Source organism: Eurosta solidaginis, chromosome 2, assembly GCF_040869045.1.
Source record: "Eurosta solidaginis isolate ZX-2024a chromosome 2, ASM4086904v1, whole genome shotgun sequence".
NCBI classification, from domain to species: domain Eukaryota; kingdom Metazoa; phylum Arthropoda; class Insecta; order Diptera; family Tephritidae; genus Eurosta; species Eurosta solidaginis.
Genome location: NC_090320.1, coordinates 173,689,430 through 173,715,441, shown reverse-complemented (window position 1 = coordinate 173,715,441; position 26,012 = coordinate 173,689,430). Strand labels below are relative to the sequence as shown.

Genomic DNA, 26,012 nt, shown 5'->3' with positions numbered 1-26,012 from the left:
TCACAGTAGGATTATTGAGAGGTTCTCCAGATATACACCATAAATCAGTGTTTTTTATTCCAGACCATCATTTTTAAATGTGAATTGGGCCATGTTTGGATGCTGTTAACCTTTCAAAGTAGGCAGTGGAGTTTTGTTCCCATAGACGCTGAAAAAAAAAGAAAAAACCCGTTGGTTGATTTTCAAAGTTTATTTTTTTGCAAATAAGTTTCGCTGGCTGAACCCTAGGATTATGACATTTGGGAAATGTCATATATGATAAAAATAAATAAGTGATGTATCTAGAAGTTCCATGAAAAGTAGAATATATATACCCAAAATCCATCCAAACTTGCATTGGAACTCATCTTAGTAATTTGTGCACGAAAGTACAGTTTCTTGAAAACAGGAGCAGCCAGGTTTGAAATCCAACCTGTTTTTTTTGTATCAGGATTAAGAGACATAAGTGGCATTTTCAGTTCTTGATTGATTTTTGTGCAGTAAATATTGTCCATATGAAAATATGAAAAATATGCTTATCATGAAATCAGCTGGGATTTCAAAACTTGTAATCCAAACTGTTTTTTTTTTTTTTTTTTTTTTTTTTTTTGAAGGATTAACACTTTATGAAGTGGCATTATCAGTTTTGATGCAATTTTTTAAAATGTCCATATGAGAATATGAAATATATGCATATCATCAAATCAGCTAGTATTTCCATTACAACAGATTTATAACCAGGAAAATACTTAAAATGAAGTGGCGCTGTCAATTTTCGATGCGTTTAATTATGCAGTTCTCACATAAAAATTTACTTCACAATTTAGGCATAAAGTATAACTAATTTATAAATAAATTGGTGCCATCTAAATGTAAAACACAATGGTTATACTCTGGTTTCATCTATACACAGTCATACACCAATCCTACGTGAAATTTTACAAGAAACGAATTTTTTATTATTAGAAGTTTTTTTAATTCAGTAAGCAATGAAGTCAGCATTTTGCGGTTTATAAACTATAGCAGCAATTGTGAAAGATTTTTCGAAGGAATTTCGTCTGTGTACAAACACGTAAAATCGAATATGGACAGGGCGTTTGAAAATGCCCAAAAAATTAAATTATTTAATATTCGACTGAATCAGAGGTGGAGAGTAAATGAGTAGGGAAAACTTCGACAGCTGTTTCTGTTTTGATGCAGACGATGCACATGAGTGTATAAAAGTCTGAATAAGAGGCTAATTTTCTATTATTTAAAAACTCATGATCGTTACTCTTGACTGCTGTCCTCTTTAGAAGAGAGCTTATATCGATAAAAGTTTATGCCAAGTATATATACACTTTTCGATCCTCTGGCGTCCTGGCTAAATATTCTCTTTCGATAAGGCCCTCTATTCGTTTCTTGATAAAAACGGGCGATGGTAAGAATCGGGACTTCAGCTGTGATGTAACATCAGAAACAAGTAAATTGTGCTGCAATAAAAAATGGTTATTAATATCCAAGCAAGAGATAAATAAAACCATAGCTTTTCATACCGGTAAACGTTTCCTTGCTTTCATTATTCTAACTATGGCGGCTTCAATTTCATGCTTCCGATCTTCGTCAACTTTACCACGAGTTTCCTTGCGTTCCGGCTCAGTCTCTCCCTTAGCAGCAACTGTTTGAATTTTAACCCTGTAAATGGGATAATTTTATATTTGATATAGGGCATATGTTGTTTTGGCAGATAATCAAGGCTGTGTTCATAGTTCCAGCAAAATTTGGTTATGATTCAGTCCGTAACCTTTTCTAATTTATTTATTACTAGAAACAAAAAAAACTACGATTTAAAAAAAATGCAATGAAGATATTACCATAGTGTACCATACCAAGTGTGTCAATAAAGGCCGCGGAACAATGAAATTTTTCATATAGATGCGTTTAACACAAGCTTATGCATTCCAATAACATCGCCACAATCAACCAAGATGTTGCGTTCGTAAATATGAAGGAACTTCAGACTTGGCAATTGAAGTTTATTACGCCTTGCCCATTCACACACAAAATTTCGCGAAGCACTATAAAACATTCTCCCTATTCATCAAAAATACTAAAAAATAAAATAAATGTAAGGCGCGATAACCTCCGAAGAAATTTTAGGCCAAGCTTCTCTTCCAATTTGCGTCGTGCTCCTCTTGATTTTCCCTACAACTTGGCCGGACGGGACCTACATGTTTTATGCCGACTCCGAACGGCATCTCCAAGCAGATGAGTTTTCACTGAGAGCTTTTCATGGCAGAAATACACTCGGAGCGCTTGCCAGTCACTGCCGAGGGGCGACCCCCCTTAGAAAAAATTTCTTCTAATTGAAAAACCTTATTTCTAAAATTTTGATGTTGCTTTGCCCGGGAGTTGAACCCAGGGCATACGATGTGATAGGCGGAGCACGCTACCATCACACCACGGTGGCCGCCGTTCACACAAATATAATGAAATTGGGTGTAGAAATTCAGAAATACTATAAAATATTTTACAGCTATACTTTGTTCTCGAGTTTAAAAAGATTTTCACAATAATTTGAAAAACTCTTCATTTTCTATGCTTTTAAGACTTAGAGAAGTGACCTCATGCACTAATCCTGAACTGAACAATTTTCGCCATGATATAAAATTAAAATGTTGTGGAGCACAGCAACACTTTTGTGATTACATAAACCCTATTTCAATCTTTAACGTCTCTGCACAGAACCCTAATTGACCGCTTTCAACCGAAACAACAGTGGCAACCCAGATTTTCCCGTTATGCTAACTTAACCGAGATCCTGTCAGAAGTAAGTGAATACACTTGTGTAGCAGGTCTGTCGCATACCATTGCATAGGTATGTAACCGTGGTATAATGACAGCCACAATAAAGTATATGTAATACTGCTGCATGTCAGTATATGTGATCGGATACATAAATATATACTAACTACAAATAAGTATATGGGGTATTCCATCCCATTTCGACCAATTTTGAACCCGACCCCTTTAGAATTGGCTGAAAGTTTTTCTTCTTTTTCTAGCTTACGAAAGACGTTTTTCAGAATTTTTTCAAATTTTTCCATCCCACTCAAAAAAAGTTATGAATTTTTAAAAAAATACCGTTTTTGTTTTCAAAATGCTATAACTTTTTCAAAAATTGACCGTTTGGGATCTTTTTTTTTTTAAAAAACTGTTTTTAAATGTACTTTTCTGAAAAAATACAAACAAATTTTTAAAGTTTTTTTTTTGTAATTTTTCAGTTTTTCGAGATTTTTCGAATTTCGCCATTTTTTTTTTTTTTTTCTCATAAAAACTTCAATCAATTCTGCAATCATCCCCACTAATCCCGGAGTGGGCCGATTTTTTTTTTTTTTTTTATTGAAAAAAAAAACACCTTTAAAAATTTTTTTGTATTTTTTTCGAAAAGTACATTTAAAAACAAATTTAAAAAAAAAGGATCCCAAACAGTCAGTTTTTGAAAAAGTTATAGCATTTTGAAAAAAGCACCGTTTTTTTTAATTCATAACTTATTTTGAGTTGGACACCGTTTTTGTTTTCAAAATGCTATAACTTTTTCAAAAATTGACCGTTTGGGATCTGTTTTTTTTTTTTAAATTTGTTTTTAAATGTACTTTTCGGAAAAAATACAAAAAAAATTAATTTTTTTTTTCAATTAAAAAAAACAAAAATCGGCCCACTCCGGGATTAGTGGGGATGATTGCAGAATTGATTGAAGTTTTTTATGAGAAAAAAAAAATGGCGAAATTCGAAAAATCTCGAAAAACTGAAATATTACAAAAAAAAACTTTAAACATTTTTTTGTATTTTTTCCGAAAAGTACATTTAAAAAAAAATTTAAAAAAAGGTCCCAAACGGTCAATTTTTGAAAAAGTTATAGCAGTTTGAAAACAAAAACGGTGTTTTTTTTTAAATTCATAACTTTTTTTGAGTTGGATGAAAAAATTTGAAAAAATTCTGAAAAAGGTCTTTCGTAAGTTAGAAAAAGAAGAAAAACTTTCAGCCAATTCTAAAGGGGTCGGGTTCAAAATTGGTCGAAATGGGATGGAATACCCCATATGTACTACGATAGCATGCTTGTATGTGCAACATTATATAAAAGCGACGCAGTAGGCATGGCAACCAAAAAATCCATATTGTAACGGACGATTGCATGAGTTCGAAGAAGCCAACCTTGTACAGTTGAAGAGAGGCAGAATAAATCGAACTATTAAACCGAGCGGACGTGTCTTTTATTTTAACGCTTAAAGTCTCAGAAGTGGGACCGCATTCCCTTTCCAGATTTTTTTTTTTTAAATAAAAAGTAGATTGTGGCGCGGACATTTAAAAAAAATATATATTGAGCGTTGAAACAAATGAGTGAAAATAACACGTTTTAAGCGGACAGACAAATTAATTGAAGTTAGAAAAAATTGCAATTTAATAAGTGTGGAAACGAAATATGAAATCGATCAGTGCGAATGATTTTACAAGCCAGCAATTGCGTGCTTGGCTTCAGCAGCTGAATTTGCCATCGAGTGGCGTAAAGAGCGCATTAGCAATTCGGCTGAACCAAATCCCGGTAGCGGAGCGTGGGCAATGTCCGATAGTTGGAAGCGATGGAGTCGAAATTGTTGAACCAACCACCGACATACATGAGCGAAGCAACAATAATGGTAACGATGAGGATGAAAATGGTGCAGATGCTGGCGGTAATTACAACGGGGGCGATGAACGTGTATACGGCGACAATGTGACCATATCACAGATGCAGCACATGAAAGACGAACTAATGAGGCGTGAAAAAGAAATATTAGAGAAAGAGTTGCAAATTCTACGACGGTTGGCAGATCTCAACATTAATACGGTGGTGGCCAGCGAAACAGCACCAGTACGATCAAGCCAAGTCAGTCCCCATTGACGTTATTTTAAATATAGTACCCGAGTACGGTGGGAAAACCAGCGTAGACATTTGGCTATCACAGTTGCAGAGTGTAAGCGTGGCCTATGGTATCGACGACAATCTACAGCGCGTTTTGCTGTTAAGCAAGCTGAGGGGCAAGGCATTATCGTGGATGCATTCTTAACCAAACTTTGCAACAGAAGAGCTACAAAATTTACTGGCTTAGCTGCGGGAAGCGTTTAGTACGAAAGAAAGCAAATTAGTATTGCGTCGAAAGTTCGAAGCCAGGAAATGGAGAGCTGGCGAAAGTTTTTTACAATATTACGGCGACAAAATCGCCCTGTCAAATTTGTTACACTTCGAAGACGATGAGATGATGGACTACCTTATTGAAGGCATAAGCGATGAACAGCTCCGGACACAGGCGTACTTGCAATGCTATGCGTCAAAAGCACAGCTACAAGCATTTTCGAAGATTAATTTAAAACCCAGTAAACCAAATGTTTCTACCGCAGCAACCACACAGACGAAAAGATGTTTCAGCTGCAATTGTTTGGGCCACTACGCTTCCGATTGTAAGAAGGCAAAAAGGGAAAAAGGTGCGTGCTACGCTTGTGGGAAGATGACACACCGGGTAGCAGAGTGTCCAGAACGTAAGAATCGGGTCCAGCTGGTTGACGATGGCGAATACGTAAGGTCTTTTATATTTACTATTAAGAACGAAAGTTTATTTTATTTTTCCCTAGAATGCCACATAGATTCCGGCAGCCCAATAAGCTTCATACGGAGGTCAATCGTACAATCTAAACTGAATTTTAAATTCCTTAAAAATGTTCTTAAAAATGAAAATGAAATGTATTTTGGTTTAGATAAGTCAAAAGTAAAAATATATATTTCCATGTTCAATCATAATAAATGAAAAACATTTTGAAATTAATTTTATTATTGTTGCTGACGAAACAATGACCTATGAGGCAGTTCTGGGAAGAGATTTTCTTCGGGTATGTAAGTATAAATTAATAAGCGAAGAAGAATGCGAAGTAGTTAATCAGCAAAATGATAAAATAGATTCAGAACCTGAAATAATAAATATATGTGATAGACAACAGATAGGCGAAAAGTTAAACACCAAAGACAATGAAGATAGAATAAGAGTGAATGATGAGAAAGATATAGAAAATGCTAAGTTGTTCAAAGAATTGCTATCGTTTCAGCCATATGATAAAAAAGACAGATTATCGATAAAAATTGGAAAAGATATTAGCAATTTTCATAAGCAAAAGTGCAATAAGTTATTTAACGGTAATTATTTAGAACCAAAGCGTCCCATTGAGCCGAATGTGAAATGCGAAATGAAATTAACTTTAGTTGATCGAACATCTAAAAAGGGAGGCGGCGTTGCCATCTATTTCAAGACTTCCCTTAAAATTAGAACCCTAGTGGAATCAAAAAACAATGATACGGAGTTTATTATTGCTGAAATCTCAGATAACTCGAAAAAAGTATTAGTATCCTGTGTATACAACCCCCATAAGTGTTTTCTGTTAGACTCGTGGTGACTTTAATGTTAATAATCTTGTTGATGACTCATATACCAATAAATTGCTTGATCATGTCTCAGCTGCAGGTCTCACCATCGTAAACACACATTTACCAACAAGATATTCGCAAAATACGACTCCGAGCTTGTTAGATCTCTTTATCACGTCAACTTCGGACCATATTCTTAAATTTTACCAACGTAGCTTTATTTCAGACCATGACTTAGTTTTTTGTACACTAGATGTTACCTTTAATTGCCCTGTTGATACTCTTACTACTGTATATCGTGATTTTAAGTCTATAAATGTACGCTCGTTGTTTTTGGATTTGTCTAATGTCGACTGGACCGCGTGTTGGAGTATCGCTACGGTGGATGCGAAGCTGAACTTTTTGAATAAAACTCTTGGTAAACTTTATGATATACACGTCCCAATAAAAAAAGTGAGTGTTAAAGCTAACTCTGTTCCCTGGTATAACGGAAAATTGAGATATGTCATTAAAAATCGTAACAAGCTTGACTCCAAGTGGAAGAGGAGCAAAACAGAGTTTGCCTGGTCGCAGTACAAACGACCCGGAATAAAGCCACTGTTATTACCAGAAAAGCGAGACAGATGTACTGCGATTATAAGCTAAACCCGTCACTACCTTCAAAAGACTTATGGTGCAATTTGAAAAATCTAAATATACACAGTAAGCAGCAATCTGAGTGTCAGGTTGACCCAGATACCCTTAATGACTATTTTGTTTGTAATGCAGTCGAGCTTAGTAATTATAGGCCTATTAGCATCTTATCTGCTTTTGCAAGTGTGTAAGTCCTTGATGGCTCCTTTTAAACCCAGTCTAATCAGGGTTTAGATCCAAGCATAGTTGCTCTACTGCAATACTAAAAATACCTGACAATATAAGAATACATTAACATAACATACAATAATAGTGACCTTACTCTCCTGTGTTTTTGGTTTCTCTAAGGCATCTGACTCAGTCGGCCATAGTCTTCTATGCAAAAAGCTTGAGTCCTATTTTGGATTCTTTGACAGTTCTGTAAAGCTTATGACCAGTTATTTGGCGAGAAGGACCCAGAAAGTGTTATGCAAAGGCTCTGCATCAAAACCATGTACTGTTTCCTCGGGTGTACCACAAGGCTCTGTACTAGGCCCTCTCCTGTTTAGTCTTTTTTTCAATGATGTGTTCTCTGTTTGCCAGTACGTAAATGTCCATGCTTATGCCGATGACGTTCAATTATATTTGTCTAGCCGTGTTGGTCTCGTAGAGGATTTGTGTTTTAAAATTAACAGTGATTTGTCTGCAATTTCGAAATGGGCGTTTGAAAACTGTCTCTGTCTAAATGCTCAAAAGTCCTATGTGTTGCCCATTAGTAACAGTGTTGTGCACGTTGAAGATATTCCTAAATTGTTAGTTGGCAATAGTGTCCTTTCGTTTACTGACAAAATTAGGAATTTGGGTTCTGTGATAAATTCTAAGTTGAACTGTGTTGACCACGTTAATAAAGTCGTGAGTAATCTTTATTCGGATTTACGTAGATTGAGAATGTCTGCCTCGTTACTCCTTTAGACACAAGAAAAAAGCTAGCTGTTCAGCTTATAGTCCCACACATAACGTACTCAGAGCTAGTTTATAGTCAGTTTGCTTTCAACAATATCACGCGTTATGTCTACGGCCTAAGAAAATATGATCACATCTCTCTATTTAAGCGAGAAATTCTAGGATGCAGTATTTTTGAGTACATTGAGGCGCGAAACTGTATTTATATGTTCACGCTCATCGAGTTCAAAACCCCTCAATATCTTTATGAAAAGCTTAAATTCCCAAAGTCTTGTAGGCACCGCAATCTGATAATACCCAAACATTACTATCTGACCTCATCGAGGCTATTTTTTGTAAATGACGCAAGGCTTTGGAACTCTATACCCGATTTTCTCAAGGCTGCTTTGAGTAGGAGCAATTACAAAAAGGTGATCCGTGATTACTTCAGTTCAGTGTGAATATTGTGATTTCAACATAACTGTATGACTATATCTCTTTCACTTGCTCACTCTGTTTTTCTTTCCTACCATATTTAAATGTCTCTACTCTTTAGTCTTAAGTGTGTATTTAAGGTTTAACATTAAATTTAGTTTTAACATTAATCTGAATTATAAGAAAATCGTTTTATTTTTAATTTTAAACTCGAATTTAATTTTATGGTAATTATATTGTATTTATAAAACGGATGGTGTGCTATAAAAGACTCCGTCTTACTGTCACAACCACTTTGTTCAACTAATAAACAAATAAATTTTCATAATGTGAAACCGTTCAACTGCCCACCACGAAGGTTGTCGTATGCTGAAAAGGGCGAGCTGAAAAGGTGTTAGACGAATATTTAGGAAAAAAGTATATACAACCCAGTGAATCGGAATTCGTATCTCCGCTTGTTTTGGTACGAAAGAAGACACGCGAATTAATAATGTGTGTAGACTACAGGGTCCTTAATAAAGTAACGGCAAAGCATAATTATCCGATTCCACTAAAAAGAAATTTTCTGAAAAATGGCTTCCTTCACGTCTTCATGCATCCGGATGCAATTAAATTTACATCGTTTACCACCCCATTAGGGCAATTTGAGTTTCTTCGTATGCCGTTTGGACTTAAAAATGCTCCGTCCACATTTCAGCGCTTTGTTAATAAAATTTTTGCAGACATGGTCATGGACAATAGGGTTATAATATACTTAGATGACATAATGGTAGCCACCGAAGATTTAGATGAACATTTTGATATTCTGAAAGAAATTTTTCGTAGACTAGTAGATAATAAACTGGAATTAAGGTGAGACAAATGTGAGTTTCTCCAATCGGAAGTGAAATACTTAGGGTATACCATCACGTAAAATGGTACCCGAGCAGACGAGAGAGGTCTAGAGGCAATAAAAAATTGTCCTATCCCCACTAAGGCTCATTCAGTACAGAGTTTTATAGGTTTATGTTCCTATTTCCGTAGGTTTGTCAAAGACTTCTCCATAATAGCCAAGCCTCTTTACGAATAGACAAGAAAAGATAAGAAGTTTGTATTTGGAACCGAGGAGCTTCGAAACACTAAAGCAAAAGTTTTAGAGGCACCAATAATGGCTTTGTATGGTCCCTCAAACTTAACAGAATTGCACTGTGATGCCAGCGCGACAGGTTTCGGTGCAATTCTGATGCAAAAGAAGGGTGATTCCAAATTGCATCCAGTATTTTATTTTTCGAAGCGAACTAGTGAAGCTGAGTCGAAATACCATATTTTCGAGCTTGAAACTTTGTCGATAATTTATGCTTTACAACGCTTCAGGGTCTACCTACAGGGTTTAAAATTTAAAATTGTCACAGATTGCAATTCGCAGACAATGACATTAAATAAACAAGAGCTAAACCCAAGAATCGCTAGGTGGGCCTTGGAGCTTCAAAATTACGACTACATTCTGGAGCATCGTTCAGGAACCCGTATGCAACACGTTGATGCTCTTAGCAATATTGTAGTGTTAGAATCGAATACGTTTTCAGAAAACCTTATAATTTGTCAAGGAAAAGATACTAAGATTAGGGAGTTACGTGAAATATTGCAAAAAAAGTGAAATAGTATGAAATGCGCAACGGGGTGGTGTATAGGAAAAAAGAAAATGATAGATTATTATTTTACGTACCGGAGGGTATGGAAAATCATATGTTTCTCAAATATCATGATGAACTGGGTCATACAGGGATCGAAAAAACGTTGGATCTTGTCTCGAAAAACTTCTGGTTTCCAAATATGAAGCAAAAAATTGCGAACCACATCCGAAATTGTCTAAAGTGCATCGTTTATTCTTCAAAGCATGGACGTGAAGAAGGTTATTTGCACAACATTCCGAAGGGTGGTAAACCATTCGAGGTAATACATATAGACCATTTTGGTCCTGTTGACCATGAAAGGGCGAAAAAGCACTTATTAGTTATCATTGATGCGAGCACAAAGTTTGTGACGTTATACCCGACTAAGGCAACAAATACGAGGGAGGTTATAAATGCATTGAGGATAGAGGTAGTTGCTTTACATCAGGAGAATTTCACCAGTACCTAGACAAAGAAAACGTACGCCATAAAAAAATTGCAACTGGGTCGCCACAAGCCAATGGACAAGTGGAGAGAGTTAATAGAAACTTGGCGCCAATGATTGCAAAACTGACAGACCCTGAGAGAAATATACACTGGGATAATGTTGTAGAATCCGTTGAGTATGCCCTTAATAACACTTTACATAGGACAATTAAGGAATATCCAAGCGTGATGCTCTTTGGAGTAAGACAGCGCGGTCTGGTCGAAGATGCCCTAAAAGAAAAATTAACGGAAAATGGGTCAGATTCAGAATGTAAAAATCATGCACAAATACGAGAAAAAGCAGCTAAAAATGAAGAAAAGCTACAATAATACAATAGAAATTATGTAAATAAAAAGAGGCAAAGCCCACATATATATAAAGTGGACGACTACGTCGTCGTCAAAAGTTTTGATTTAAATTCAGGCACGTCAAAGAAATTAATTCCAAAATTTAAAGGTCCTTATAAAGTAGTGAAAGTGCTACGTAACGATAGATACATGTTAGAAGATGTAGAAGGATTTCAGCAGTCAAGAGTACCTTATAAAAGCGTGTGGGCAGTAGGAAACATGTGTCCATGGTTCAATGGGAGCGCAAATGCTGACCTAAGAGATCGGGAGATCTCTCTGGTCAGGATGACCGAGTTGTAGCAGCTCTGTCGCATATCATTGCATAGGTATGTAACCGTGGTATAATGACAGCCACAATAAAGTATATGTAATACTGCTGCATATCAGTATATGTGATAGGGTACATAAATATATAACTACTACAAATAAGTATATGTACCATGATAGCATGCTTGTATGTGCAACATAATCAGACCAATTCTAAATGTTCTCGCGGAATTTTGTTCTCGCGGATTTTTTTATTCCCGCGGAAAAATTCCACCAATTCTGTTCTCCTAGGGAGAAGAATAATTGGGGAATAGGAAATTCGAATTTTCGAAGTCAGCTGTCTTGCCAATTGAAATTTCGTTGCGCATTTCTATTTTTGTTTAAGAAATTGAAAAGTTTAATTATTGCTGCGAGTTTGTTAAAATTTAGAAATAAAATATGATCAATACACAATATTGCATTTCATATGGAATTGACTAAAATTAGTAATGAATTGGTGCCACAGCAACATCGACAAAGGAGCAGAAGAAGAAGAATTAGACGGCGGGATAATACAAATCCGTTGGAGTTGTCTTCTTCCATTCAGCAAAGCAATTTTCTGGCGGACAAGTCGAGTTGAATTCGTCTTTCGTCATATGCCAAAATCTATTTAAGCCTTCTTAAAAAATCTTTGCACAATTTCTGGATGGCTGCATCAAATATACCAAGAGCTCTTCCGTTGCTTATGATATACTTTTCGACTTAAAATGTACATATTTTAGCACAAATTTGTACAAATAAGTTCTTTCTTAAAAGAATCATTTTTCTTTAATTATTTTGATGCATTCCCTTTAATTTAACAAGTGAAAAAACTCCTAAGAAATAGCAGAGAAATCTCCCTCTCACTCACATTCATAATACCTACTTTTCTTCCGTAACCGGTTTCCGCTTTTTCGAACAGGAATTTTTATTTAGAATACGAGGAATGGGAGAAGGGAAAAAACTCGCACGGAATTTTCGTTTAGAATTGGGCTGAATATATATAAAAGCGACGCAGTAGGCATGGCAACCAAAAAAGCCATATTGTAACGGACGATTGCATGATTTCGAAGAAGCCAACCTTGTACAGTTGAAGAGAGGCAGAATAAATCGAACTTTAATAGCCGACGTTTCTTTTATTTTAACGCTTAAACTTGTACTTATCCATAATGGATATTACTTTTTACTACCTACCTTTATGGCAATTTTAAAGAAATCAAACGATGTTAGTTTTGAAGCAGTGAACTACGATTTATGTAACATATGTATGAAGGCAGTTCAGAGTTTTGTGCATTTGATATTGAAAGCATTGCAAAAGCAAACAGCACACACGAAAAAGCCTAAATCCTTCAAGGCGTGTTCACCTATCTCTAACACCAATCGCATCGCGGGTAAATGTCACTGCTCGCGAAACATTTCCACTGTAAGCGTAGGGCTCATAAACTCCGTCGAATGGCAGCCGATGCTTACTTTAGCATCTGACCACCTGCCCATACTCCTTTTAATACAGCGACCAGCTAATTTTATCATTTCTGAAGAGTGGGACGTTTTTTAATTTATTTCAAAAAAGCTAACTGGGAAGACTATACAGCCTTCACAAATTAATCGTATGCTGATTTTCCCATTCCTACTGATATCCGGCAAGGCAAGCGTGCGTTTCACAAGGTCATCGCTTCAGCTTCGGCTTTATTCCGGCGGGTAGAATACCCGAAATAATACCCCATTTCCCGGCTGAAGTCGCAAACTAAGCAAGAGAACGTGACCTAGTAGAAAAACTCGACTTGGATAATGTACGGCTTTTAAATTAACACAAATTGCTAAATGAAAAGAGCACTTAAAGAACTGCATCCTCTCTGCAGGGGTGTTGGTAAATTGTAGTCAACCGTCAGTCAAACCCTTGTCTAATCCAACAAAAAAAAAAAAAAAATGATAAAGTATCCCTCACCTTTGGCAATAAAACTTTGTCGACCTCGAAGAAATGCGCGAGCGCTTTTTGCCGGCAACTTTTAATGCATCCTTCAGTAAACAAGGCTAGACGCAAACAGACACATAAACACAAACAGCCACCCATTACCATAGCTCACACAGATTGAAGAAGTCATTCAAAAGGCCAAGCCCTCTGAGTCAATAGCCCCAGACGATATAGCCATGGCAATGCTGAAACACCTTGGCGATAAGGGAGTAAGCTACCTGACGCACATCTTCATCCTTCCTTGAAGGACTTTGTCATTCCCGAACAATGGAAAATGGCAAAGATAATTCCACTACTAAAGCATGGAAAACCAGCGTACAAAGATGAGTCATATCGACCGATATCACTCATCTCACCAGTAGCGACACGTTGAAAACCGTTCTCATCTACTGCGAATTTTCGCTTGGCCATCCATCAGCATTGCTTCCGCAAAATGCATAGCACTTCCACCGCGCTAAAGGCCATAAACTCCCAAACAAAGCCACTATGGAAAGTGTATGGCAATAAGGCTAGTGGCATCTTATATCTTGACGAAGACCATATATAAAAATCAGTCTTTATAAAATGACGAAAGAAAGGTATATTTTTTAGCAAATTTTTTTCACGATATCTGTTAAACCCACGATGACTCAAGTTTTATAATAGACCAACGATCCTGCTTCAGTTGGAAGTATGCACTGACGAAATTCCAACTTTTATAAAATTATAAAGGTCTGGCAGTCACAGGCTCTTAGACTAATACCCCATTTAGCGGCTTAAGGTGAAAACTTAGTTAGAAAATTCGACCGAGAGAAAAAACTCGACCCTAGAGACCCCCATATAAGGAGTCTCAACTTGGATACTATGCGGCTGGTAAATGAACACAAACGTGCCAAATGGGAAGAGCATTTAAAGAACTGCAATCTGTTGGCGGCTGTTGATAAACTGTGGTCAACCGTTAAATCCTTGTATAATCGATAAAGCAACTAAATGGTAAAGTATCCATCGCCTTTGGCCAAAAAACTTTGTCGGACTCGACGAACCACGCGAGCGCTTTTTGCCGGCAATTTGTAATGCGTTCTTCAGTGTACAAGGCCAGACGTCGTGCGAGCAGACGTGCACACAAACATAAATACGATGTTTCACCAATTAGAATTACCCCCCCCCCCCCCCCCCCCAAAAGACTTTGAAGAATCCATCATAAAAGCCAAGTCCTCTAAATCAATAGGCCCAGACGGAATAGTCATGCCAATGCTAAAAAACCTTGGCGTTGAGGGAATAAACTGCCTCGAGCACGTTTTCAACCTGTCATTGAAGATATTTGTCATTCCCGAAGAATGGAAAATAACACTACTAAAACATGGGAAACTAGCTAGAGAGAGCGAGTCATATCGATCGATATCACTCCTTTCGCCAGCGGCGAAAACATTGGAAACCGTTTTGCTTCCTCACTTCACTGCGAACCTTCGCCCAGCCACCCATCAACATGGCTTCCCCAAAATGCGTAAAATACCCCCCGCGTAACGCCATAAACACCCAGATAAATCACGGTGTTCGTAGCACTAGACCTGTCGAAAGATGCATGCCTTCCTTCTTGTCTAAAAAGATTTACCGCAAATTATCTGAATCGCCGACAAGTGTGGGTTTAATTTAGGAACGAAACCTCAAAAAGAATTCAAGTTGCTTCTGCATGTTGAAATAGACAGAGGAACAAAATTCCATATCAAGAAATGATTGTATTGCAAAGGCAAGCTTATATCTGCAAGTGAAATAGTCTCGTGGTCTGAGAATATATATTTGGGGAAGATCAAGAAATGCTGGGCCTTTGAATAATAAAATCACATTTTATGTGTTTTTGATATAAAGTGGAACACTGTGCACAACTATTTGACGTATACCGTTTCAGGTTTTCAAACGCATTTTTCTCCACCTTCACTGCACTATATTCTACAAAAAGCACTTCATTATATTCCTTATTTATGTGGCAATTGATTTCTACTTAACTTTTAAAAAAATTATGCTTATTTTTGTAGAAAATACCAAAATACAGTTTAACAATATAAAATGTCAAAACATTGAGTCAGAGTTACCGTCACTATTGAATGCGAGAACCACATTTGGGATTTATGATTGGAAATTATTTTTTAGGAAATAATATTTTATTCCAATTATGTTTTATGAATGTATTAACTCATTTATTCATGTTTCTTATTTATTTCAATCAGAACTGAAGCATGTAGAATTGAATTTTATTCATTTGGGGCAAAATTCCCCGAAAAATTTTTAGAATCAAACAATGTTTTAAATGACTGGTGAAAGCAAAGGGTGTACAGTGTGTCAATGATGTATTTATAGATGTAAGGAAAAAAAACGCCGGCCGAAAAGCTCCAATAAAAATATTATTAAAATTCTCATGAATTTTGACAGTACGAACATTTCTCAGAGTATTTTTGACATTACCACCAACGAATTACACAAACAAATTACATGGAGTTTGTGTGTATGTCCGCTCGCTGTTACCACGTTACGGCTTCACCGTGGCTATAGCATTGCCAGCACAATTCAAACATAAAGTATCACGTTTTTGTTAACGTTTTTAACGTTAACGAAAGATTTTCGTTTCGGCCAAAAACGAGATACAATTTATCTTAATAATTTCTTTATCGATAATATTTCGAAGTGTTTCAACGGAAACGGTGGAAATTTTTTGATAAACGATTAGCTTAACGTTAAGATGCATCCCTGGTATGCATGCATGGTCCACTTAACTACAACATACATACATATATGTACTTGTAAAACTTGTAAATAAACCTACTAATCACTTAGCAGGTCGGAATCAGTATAAGTAGATGTAAGATTGTAAATAGAAAACAGAATTAAATTTTATTTCAATGTAGAAACATCGTTCATTTCCTTAATTCAGAAAGTTCTTGTTTTATTATAGCGAGTTTTAAATAAATATTATACGGAAAAAGCCGAAAGTTAAATGTTTTAATCCATTTGATTTGTCTCCGCACCCAAACACCAAAAACTACGGGACTCTGAGAAAAGTAAAAAAAAACACTTAACAAATTGTTATTCCGGAAAATGTGCCCAGTGCCCTGGGGCAACAAATTTGATCGATGAAATAAGGATAGCTTCATTGAGGAAATAACTTACAGACAATGGGTGAACGGCGCACAGTGGCGCCTCTGCCGTTAAAGCATGGCAAAAATCAAAAAATCATGAAAGCGATCGCTAAATGTAATACATGTTTCTAATAGAGAATTTTCCAGGGATCAAGAATATACAACTGTTTTTTCACAGAAAATTATAGTTTACCAGGTAGAGCCGCTCAAATTTGACCAATTTTCAACATTGGGAAAATTTGAAATTTTACTTCTTTTTCGTTGTATTTAAAATAGTTTTGTGAGTAAATAAGGCGGCCCGTTGTCGTTTTCTTGTATAGCAATTAAAGATAATTTAAATTAGGATTGAAACAAAAAAAAAAAAAAAAACAATTTTTTTTGTTAAAAGTTGGCGGATATACCTGTTTTTCGAAATGCTTATTTTTATGCCCTTTTTAAAACTTTGATGGAAACAAAAACAAATGTTAAAATATGTGCTCCGTCAAATTAACAGAAGTTATTTGTGAAATATTCAGTTATCTAAATTCATAGTCTACCTGCGTCCAGTTGCAACTTCAATTTTTACATCAAATAAAGTTAAGCAACCTTGGGCATAAATACGCGCCTGAGCAGGTATTTATAATTCAGTAGGCCGTAAGGTCGTTTTTGTCATTGGAACTTATTAACAACATACATTTTTTTAGTTACGAATTGTATACCTGAAATTCATTTTAATAATTTGAGTAGGTATATAAAGCTATCCATCATACAATGCACATTATCATTCGTCTTTTGGAGATTAAGGAACTAAGTATTTTGTTTACTTAAATAAAGTGAATAGTATTTTTAAATATAGTTCACAGTTTAATATTTAGTCAGATACACTCGAAGCCAATTCTAATATGTATCTAGAAAACTCGAAACTATTTGCAGTGTTTAAATCTACAAAGTCAAGACGGGACTTAGTTGAGCCTATTATGAAGGAATTAGCGAGTGAAACAAGCATTAAAGAAAAGAAAGGCCTGGAAGAAAAAATTGGTTTACACTACATTATGATAGAAAGAAAATGGAAGGACGTCTATCGTAACAATTCAAAATTTCTAAGTAAGCATGAAAAGTGGCTAGCTGACAAAACTTTTTTGGACGAAAGAACGCCTAGCACGTCGACCAATCCAACTAGAGGGAGACCAAAAAAACCCATAGAATAGTGTTCTACCTACGCAAGGAAAAGGAAGCTGTCTGATACCACAAAAGCTATGGCCACGGCTCATCTTTCAGAAGCACTGGCTATTAAATATAAAAAATATGAAGAAAACGTGAAGTCTCATATAACAGAAGCAGTTGCGGTAGCAAGTCCAGTGCAACTGATAACGATCAAAAACAGCATTCCTACACCACCAAATGCGCTACCTAGGAAATACGCTCCCGAAGAAGCTTTCGCGCTGTTTATAGATATCGTTTTAACGAAGAAAAAATATATTATATTGCGTAAGTCATTATTGCAACGTAATGCCGATATTTTACCTGGATACAAAAAAATTACTCAAACAAAGAAAGAAGCAGTTCCTCTAAGTCCCAAAATAACCGAAGTATCAGCTGAAATTGAGCTACAAAACCTAATGGATCATACATCTACACGACTCCGTCAAAGTTTTACTGAAGAAAAGTTGAAATCACTGCCAAAGGAGCTAGCATTGATAACTAAGTGGGGCTGTGATGGATCATCAGGACAAAGCGCATATAAACAAAGAATAAATGTAGACGATGAAACAATTACAGATAGTTATATGTTTATGGCTTCTATTGTTCCATTACGACTAAAAGATGAAGCTTCAGAATATTGGAAAAATCCACGTCCGTCATCAACTATATTGTGCCGCCCGATATAATTTAAATACGAGGAGTCTTGAAAATCTTGATGATTCAACAACTGACGAACTAAATTATGAGTATGGAATATCTCCTTTGCATGCTAGGATAAGATGTATGGAACTTGTTTTGAAGCTGGCTTATACACTACCTTAACAAGGAGAAGTTTTCGACGACAATACAACATGTAAGGAGAAACAAAACAGGAGAAAAAAAATAATTCGGGATGCATTCTATAAAGAGATTGGCCTTAGAGTTGACTGTCCAAAGTATGGATACGGAAATACAAATGATGGTAACTCCTCAAGAAGATTTTTTGAAAACGATGAAGTGACTGCTCGCATAACAGGAGTTGATAGAGATATTGTGAAAAGATTGGGCGTAATTTTAAATATTTTAAACTGCCATGAACCAGTTAATGGACCCAAATTTGGAGAATATGCATCTAAAACTACAGAGTTGCTACATCAAAAGTAACCTGAGAAGAAACTTACACCAACGGTACATAAAATTTTAGCACATAGAAAAGATTTAATAGAGTACAAGTGCTTACCATTAGGAAAATTGTCTGAAGAAGCTCAAGAATCTAAGAACAAGGACTACAAAAGATATAGATGTATGAACACCTGCAAACTATCACGAGTTAGACAAAACGAAGACCTTTTCAGCATGTTAGCTATCTCTTCTGATCCAGTCATATCATCTATGAGGTATGTAAGAACACAAAAAGATCTTAAAGATGCGTATAGCTCAGAAATGGTTGATTGTTAGATATATGTTCCAGTGACGATGACTATGTTAAGATAAAATAAGTTTCTCACTTCTTATCTTACTTACTTACTTAATTGGCGCTTAACCGTCTAAACGGTTATGGCCGTCCAACAAGGCGCGCCAGTCGCTCCTTCGCTCCGCCAACCGGCGCCAATTGGTCACACCAAGGGAGTTTAAATCGTTTTTCACCTGGTCCTTCCAACGGAGTGGGGGCCGCCCTCTACCTCTGCTTCCATAGGCGGGTTCCGATAGAAACACTTTCTTGGCCGGAGCATCATCTTTCATTCGCATAACATGGCCTAGCCAGCGCAGCCGCTGCGTTTTAATTCGCTGGACTATGTTGATGTCTGCGTATAGCTCGTACAGCTCATCATTAAATCTTCTTCGGTACTCGCCATCGCCAACGCGTAGAGGTCCATAAATCTTTCGAAGAACTTTTCTCTCGAACACTCCCAAAGCCGCTTCATCTGCTGTTGTCATGGTCCATGCTTCTGCCCCATATAGCAGGACGGGTACGATAAGTGACTTGTAGAGTATGATTTTCGTTCGCCGAGAGAGGACTTTACTTTTCAATTGCCTACCCAGTCCAAAGTAGCATTTATTGGCAAGATTGATTCTTCGCTGGATTTCAGTGCTGATGTTGTTGCTAGTGTTGATGCTGGTTCCCAAATAAGCGAAGTCTTTTACTATTTCGAAATTATGGCTGCCAACAGTAGCGTGGTTGCCAAGGCGCATATGCGCTGACTCTTTGCTCGATGACAGCAGGTACTTCGTTTTGTCCTCATTCACCATCAAACCCGTCTTTACCGCTTCTTTTTCCAGCTTGGAGTAAGCAGAACTAACAGCGCGGGTGTTTAGGCCGATGATATCAATGTCATCAGCATATGCCAGTAATTGCACGCTTTTATAGTATATTGTTCCAGTGCGGTTAAGTTCTGCAGCTAGTATAATTTTCTCCAGCATCAAATTAAAGAAATCGCACGATAGGGGGTCACCCTGTCTGAAACCTCGTTTAGTTTCGAACGGCTCGGAGAGGTCCTTCCCAATTCTGACTGAGCTGATGGTGTTGCTCAACGTCATTTTGCACAGCCGTATAAGTTTTGCGGGAAACCAAATTCAGACATAGCGGCATATAGGCAGCTCCTTTTCGTGCTGTCGAAGGCGGCTTTAAAGTCGACGAAGAGGTGATGTGTGTCGATTCTCTTTTCACGGGTTTTTTCCAAGATTTGGCGCATTGTGAAAATCTGGTCGATGGTAGAATTACCAGGTCTGAAGCCGCACTGATAAGGTCCACTCAGCCGGTTCACGGTGGGCTTCAATCTTTCGCACAATACACTTGAAAGGACCTTAAATGCGATATTAAGAAGGCTGATTCCACGATAGTTGGTGCATTTTGCAGTATCCCCCTTCTTGTGGACTGGGCAAAGAACACTTAGATTCCAACCGTCGGGCATGCTTTCGTCCGCCCATATTTTGCTAAGAAGCTGCTGCATGCGCCTTACCAACTCCTCGCCGCCGAACTTGAATAGCTCCGCAGGCAATACATCAGCGCCCACGGCTTTGTTGTTTTTCAATCTGGTTATTGCTATTCTAACTTCGTCATAATCGGGCGGGGGGACATATATTCCATCATCATCGATTGCGGGATCGGGTTCTTCATCTCTGCGCGGTAAATTGCTGCCTCCATTTAGGAGAGCAGAGAAGTGTTCCCTCCATAATCTAAGCACTCTCTGGACATCAGTTACAAGGTCGCCGTTTTCATTCCTACAGGAGTTTGCCCCGGTCTTAAAACCTTCCTTCACTTCTTATCACAACAATGAAAAAGAGATTTACTAATCAATTTTGTTACTTTATTGAAAAAATAGATATCTATGTACAAGTAAATTTTTTATTTCAAATAAAAGAATTCATTAATTTAGTAATTTATAAATATATACTTTCCGTTATTGCATTTCTCTAAAGTTTATCAAATTTATTTTAAAGCTTAGGCATTTCGCCTTCAAACGAGTATTAAATTTTTATAGAAATCAATATGTCTATCGAGTTTGGTACAAGTTGGTAAAGCCGTTACTAAGATCAAACTTTTTAGCATAAATGGGCAGTGCCACTCCCCTTTTCCAAAATTCGTTGGCTGTTTAATCTTTAGGTCAAATAAAATTTCATTGAACCACTTTCAATAACTTTTAGTTATTAATAAAATATATATTTGGCTTGTAAATTAAAAAAAAAAACCGTAAAATTTTACGATGAATTTTGAAGCACCTTGTTATTGCGGCACCAAAAACGGACATTTGAGTTTTATAAGAGTATTGCCATTTAAAATAAACAATACGTCTATCGATTTTGATAGTTTTTGATTACGTGACTACTTAGATACAACTTTTTATCATAAGTGGTCAGTGCCACGCTATCTTATCAAAATCATTAGTTTATCTTATTTAATGCTTAAATACGTCATTGTAAGACAAACCTCATTTTATTTTTTTTATTTTTTACTAAACACATTTTGTTTTTGCATTTTTCTAAAAATTTTCGATTTTTTTGAAGCACCCTGTATCTGTGACATTCTGAGCTTTCACACAATAAAACTTCAAATAATTAGCTTTCATTTGCATTTTAAACTGTTAAAATATCTTCATTGGTTCAAAAGTTATGATTTTTGCAAAGGAAAAACTCAAAAGGCGCCACTGTGCGACGATAGAACCACTTTACAAGTAATGGTATCCCCAGTTGATGAATAAAAATAAAAAAAAAAAATAAATGTAAGGCGCGATAACCTCCGAAGAGATCTAAGTCCGAGCTTCTCTTCCAATTTGCGTCGTGCTCCTCTTGATTTTTCCCTACAAATTGGCCGGACGGGACCTACATGTTTTATGCCGAATCCGAACGGCATCTGCAAGGCAGATGAGTTTTCGCTGAGAGCTTTTCATGGCAGAAATACACTCGGTGCGCTTGCCAGACACTGCCGAGGGGCGACCCCGCTTAGAAAAATTTTCTTCTAATTGAAAAACCTTATTTTTAAAATTTTGATGTTGCTTTGCCCGGGAGTTGAACCCAGGGCATACGGTGTGATAGGCGGAGCACGCTACCATCACACCACGGTGGCCGCCAGTTGATGAATACTTACAAAAATTAGTCGGGTTTAAAAAAAATAGTGTTGCATTCATACATAGTTAAAATCCAAAACGTTTATAAGCAGCAAAAAATAATCTTTACCAGAAAATGAATGCATCTATCTCTGTGATTTTTTCGAAAATTATGCATTTGTCTTGCAAAATGCGGCTCAAGGAATTCATTGGAATAACAGTCAGGCAACAATTCATCCATTTGCCATTTATTACAGGCATGAAAGCGGCGAAATTCGTATGAAAAGCTTTGTTGTCATTTCGGACTGTTTACATCACAACACAATTGCCGTGCATTTTTTTTTTTTTTCAAAAATATCTAGTGGAATATGTTAAAAATAACTTTGAAAATATTTCCAAAATTACATATTTTTCTGATGTGGCAAGTGCACACTATAAAAACAAAAAGAATTTTGTTAATCTTACCCACCATCAACAAGATATCGGTTTGAGTGCGGAGTGGCACTTTTTTCCAACTTCACATGGCAAAAATGCATGCGATGGTTTAGGTGGCACCTTGAAAAGATTGGCTGCCAGAGCAAGTCTACAGAGAGCGAATAATCCAATTCAAACGCCAAGAGGCGGCCACCGTGGTGTGATGGGTAGCGTGCTCCGCCTATCACACCGTATGCCCTGGGTTCAACTCCCGGGCAAAGCAACATCAAAATTTTAGAAATAAGATTTTTCAATTAGAAGAAAATTTTTCTAAGCGGGGTCGCCCCTCGGCAGTGTTTGGCAAGCACTCCGGGTGTATTTCTGCCATGAAAAGCTCTCAGTGAAAACTCATCTGCTTTGCAGATGCCGTTCGGAGTCGGCATAAAACATGTAGGTCCCGTCCGGCCAATTTGTAGGGAAAATCAAGAGGAGCACGACGCAAATTGGAAGAGAAGCTCGGCCTTAGATCTCTTCGGAGGTTATCGCGCCTTACATTTATTTATTTTTATTTTAAACGCCAAGAGAATTATTTGATTGGGCAATAGCGGCTATCCCTAATATTTCATTTAAATATGTGGAAAACGAGGAATACTACAAAGAAGAAAAGAAACTTGAAAATAGATTTAAAAAGGCAGTAGCAGTGAAAGGGACGTTGACATACCACTGCATGATTCCAGTGGCAGAAGGAACAGTAAAAGGAAAGTTTTTTTCTTTGGATGATCATTCAGTTGAAGTTCATGTTATAAAATAATTATTATGAAATATGTATAAATTTAAATTAAATTAAAAATATTGTTAGGTTGTAGTAATTAATTAGTATATCAATTGCCGTCTTCAAGACTGAGTTTGTTATTTTTGTAAAATTGATATTGTATAAGTTTGTTTATATATTAGACCGAATACGTTCAATAAACCTTGCTCATTTTCTACTTATAATAATAAAATATAATAATATAAAAATAACTTGCAAAATCATAATCTTACAAAAATAAGTATTATAATTTATAATTTTTTATTATAAATTATTAAATCCCATATTATTAGAAATCATTAAATTCTATTTTCGAATACTAAGTTTTTTATATTGTTACATGTTATTAAAAATGCATGAGCTTAACACCGGCTTATAATAACTGAATATTCAATTATTATGTTCTTCTAGGAGAATCTGAAAAGAAAGAAAGAAACATTTACTGGCATATTGCGATGGTACCATTTCGAAAACCGCCAACGTAATCATCATCAGGAAATTTTGTAATGTTATCAAAGGTTTCACCGAGATTCGAACCGCGAATCACACGGTGAAACTGCAGTCGCGGTTCGAATCTCGGAGAAACCTTTGATAACATTACGAAATTGCCTGATGATGATTACGTTGGCGGTTTTCGAAATGGTACCATCGCAATATGCCAGTAAATGTTTCTTTCTTTCTTTTCAGTTTCTCTTACAAAAACATAATAATTGAATATTCAATTATTATAAGCCGGTGTTAAGCTCATGAATTCTTAATAATAAGTATAAATTGAACACACCATTAAACAAACAAACATAAAAACTGTTTCATGTAGTATCTAAACACACACACACATATACATATTTTCTTACGACGGTTTTGAAGTGTGCATTCCCATTTTATTTTCAATAATATATGTAAATACATTTTAAAAATAACTAAAAAAATAGAAATTGTTTTTTTATTTGTATTCTATTGCCTAATGTACTACAATAATGATTTGGTAAAACACAAATACTAGCTAATGTTAAGTGATTAGTAGGTTTGTTTACAAGTATATACATATGTATGTATGGTGTAGTTAAGGTGACCATGCATGCATACACATGCAGACGTTGGCTGTATACAATTGTAGCACGTACATACCTGCTGCAAGTAAATGTAAGCAAGTTGCTTGAGGTCAGGTCAGAAATGAGTTAATATCGTTTGAACCACAAAATTGTCCAACTTAAAATAAAAACCGTTTTTAGATGAAAGTGTATCGCATATTAAATATATTTTTTCGAATATATTCGTAGGGGAAAACAGTCACCCTTATTGTCATTGTCGTCGTCGTCACTGAACGACGACGACTCACGACAACGTATTAAATTCGGTATTGCCATCGTCGTTTTCGATAACTATTGACGACTATCGATACATGTTTAGTATTGGTTAAGCAAATTTGCTGTCGTCGTCGCACTCACACGACGCCATTTTGCCGACGCTGTTTTACTGACGACAGAAGGAAAATTTTTAAGTAAAACATTTCTTTTTTAACTAATTAAATATACAAATATGTAATATGCATTGCTTTTTTAGATATTCAAAATGAAAATAACGAGTGCGCAATAATTCGAGGGCCTGTAGCTGGGCTGGAAAAAATCGGAGTTATTTCTAATTTTTATTATTTTCATCACTAGAGCTCATAATAAAACATTTTTGTAAAATATTGAAATGAAATATTTAAACAAATCTCAAATCACGAAAAAAGATACAGAAATAGTAAAAAAAATCGAGCATCTGATCCATAAATGACAGAGATGGTATATTTTCCTTTCGTTTTATCGATAAATTGTCGTCGTCTCAAAAAGCTTAGCCAATACCGATTTGGTGTCGAAGTGACGACTACGTCGATACGATGTGATGTCGACTCAAATACGACGACGATGTCGACGACGACAATGACAATAAGGGTGAGTACGTAATAATTATTTAAAAAATTCATTTCTTTTTTTTGGTTTTATAAAATTAAATATTTTTTCAACGCAGTTATAAAGCAAATATTGTTACCTTCAAAATAAAACAAAATTTAATAAGATACGACGAGTGGAACCAAAGATATAGCATTTTGAATGTGGGCAAGTTTGCTTCCCCATCGAATCTGAGCACATGCAGATCCTTGAAAAAAAATTTTTTTCCAGGAAATCCTGATACAGATATTTATTCTTAGGCTTATTTCGTGCGAGCAATTTTAAAAAAGTTTGAGCCGAATCAAAATTATGAAATCTCAAAAGTTGTTCGATTTGTAAAATAATGTATGTGGCCCACAAGAGCCCAAACAGCATTAATAACACTGACAATATTAGTCGCCGTCCCTTTTGCGTAAAGCAGGCATGCTTAACCAACGAACCGATATCATTTCGTTACGATAATTAACGTTAATAAACGAAACAAAGTCATTTCGTTTCGTTTATTGACGTTAAGAACGTCAAATTAACGAAATGATTTCTGCCGTATCAAAACGAAATCAAATCGTTTATGTTGATTATTAATTTCAAACTATGCTGGCAAAGCTGATTGATGGAGGTGTGATTAAAGGTGAAAGCATTAGCCAAGCTGATTGCAACTTTTCTCATGAATTTTGACAGTACGAACATTTCTCAGAGTATTTTTGACATTACCACCAACGAATTACACAAACAAATTACATGGAGTTTGTGTGTGTATGTCCGCTCGCTGTTACCACCTTACGGCTTCACCATGGCTATAGCATTACCAGCACAATTCAAACATAAAGTATCACGGTTTTGTTAACGCTTTTAACGTTAATGAAAGCTTTTCGTTTCGGTTAAAAACGAGATACA

General features: G+C 36.2%; 1 protein-coding gene across 4 annotated transcripts in view; it reads right to left on the bottom strand.

Moving 5' to 3' along the window:
* Positions 1-739: 739 nt before the first annotated feature.
* The window catches only part of Cul3 (cullin 3), a 191,850-nt gene continuing 166,577 nt past the window's right edge, over positions 740-26,012 (bottom strand). For all 4 annotated transcript variants that reach the window (XM_067766441.1, XM_067766439.1, XM_067766440.1 and 1 more), the window contains 2 exons: positions 1,515-1,653; positions 740-1,451 (listed from right to left, as the gene is read on the bottom strand). In XM_067766441.1, the coding sequence (XP_067622542.1) occupies positions 1,299-1,451; positions 1,515-1,653 (292 nt within the window). In that variant the 3' untranslated portion in view covers positions 740-1,298. The remainder of the gene's footprint in view (positions 1,452-1,514; positions 1,654-26,012) is intronic.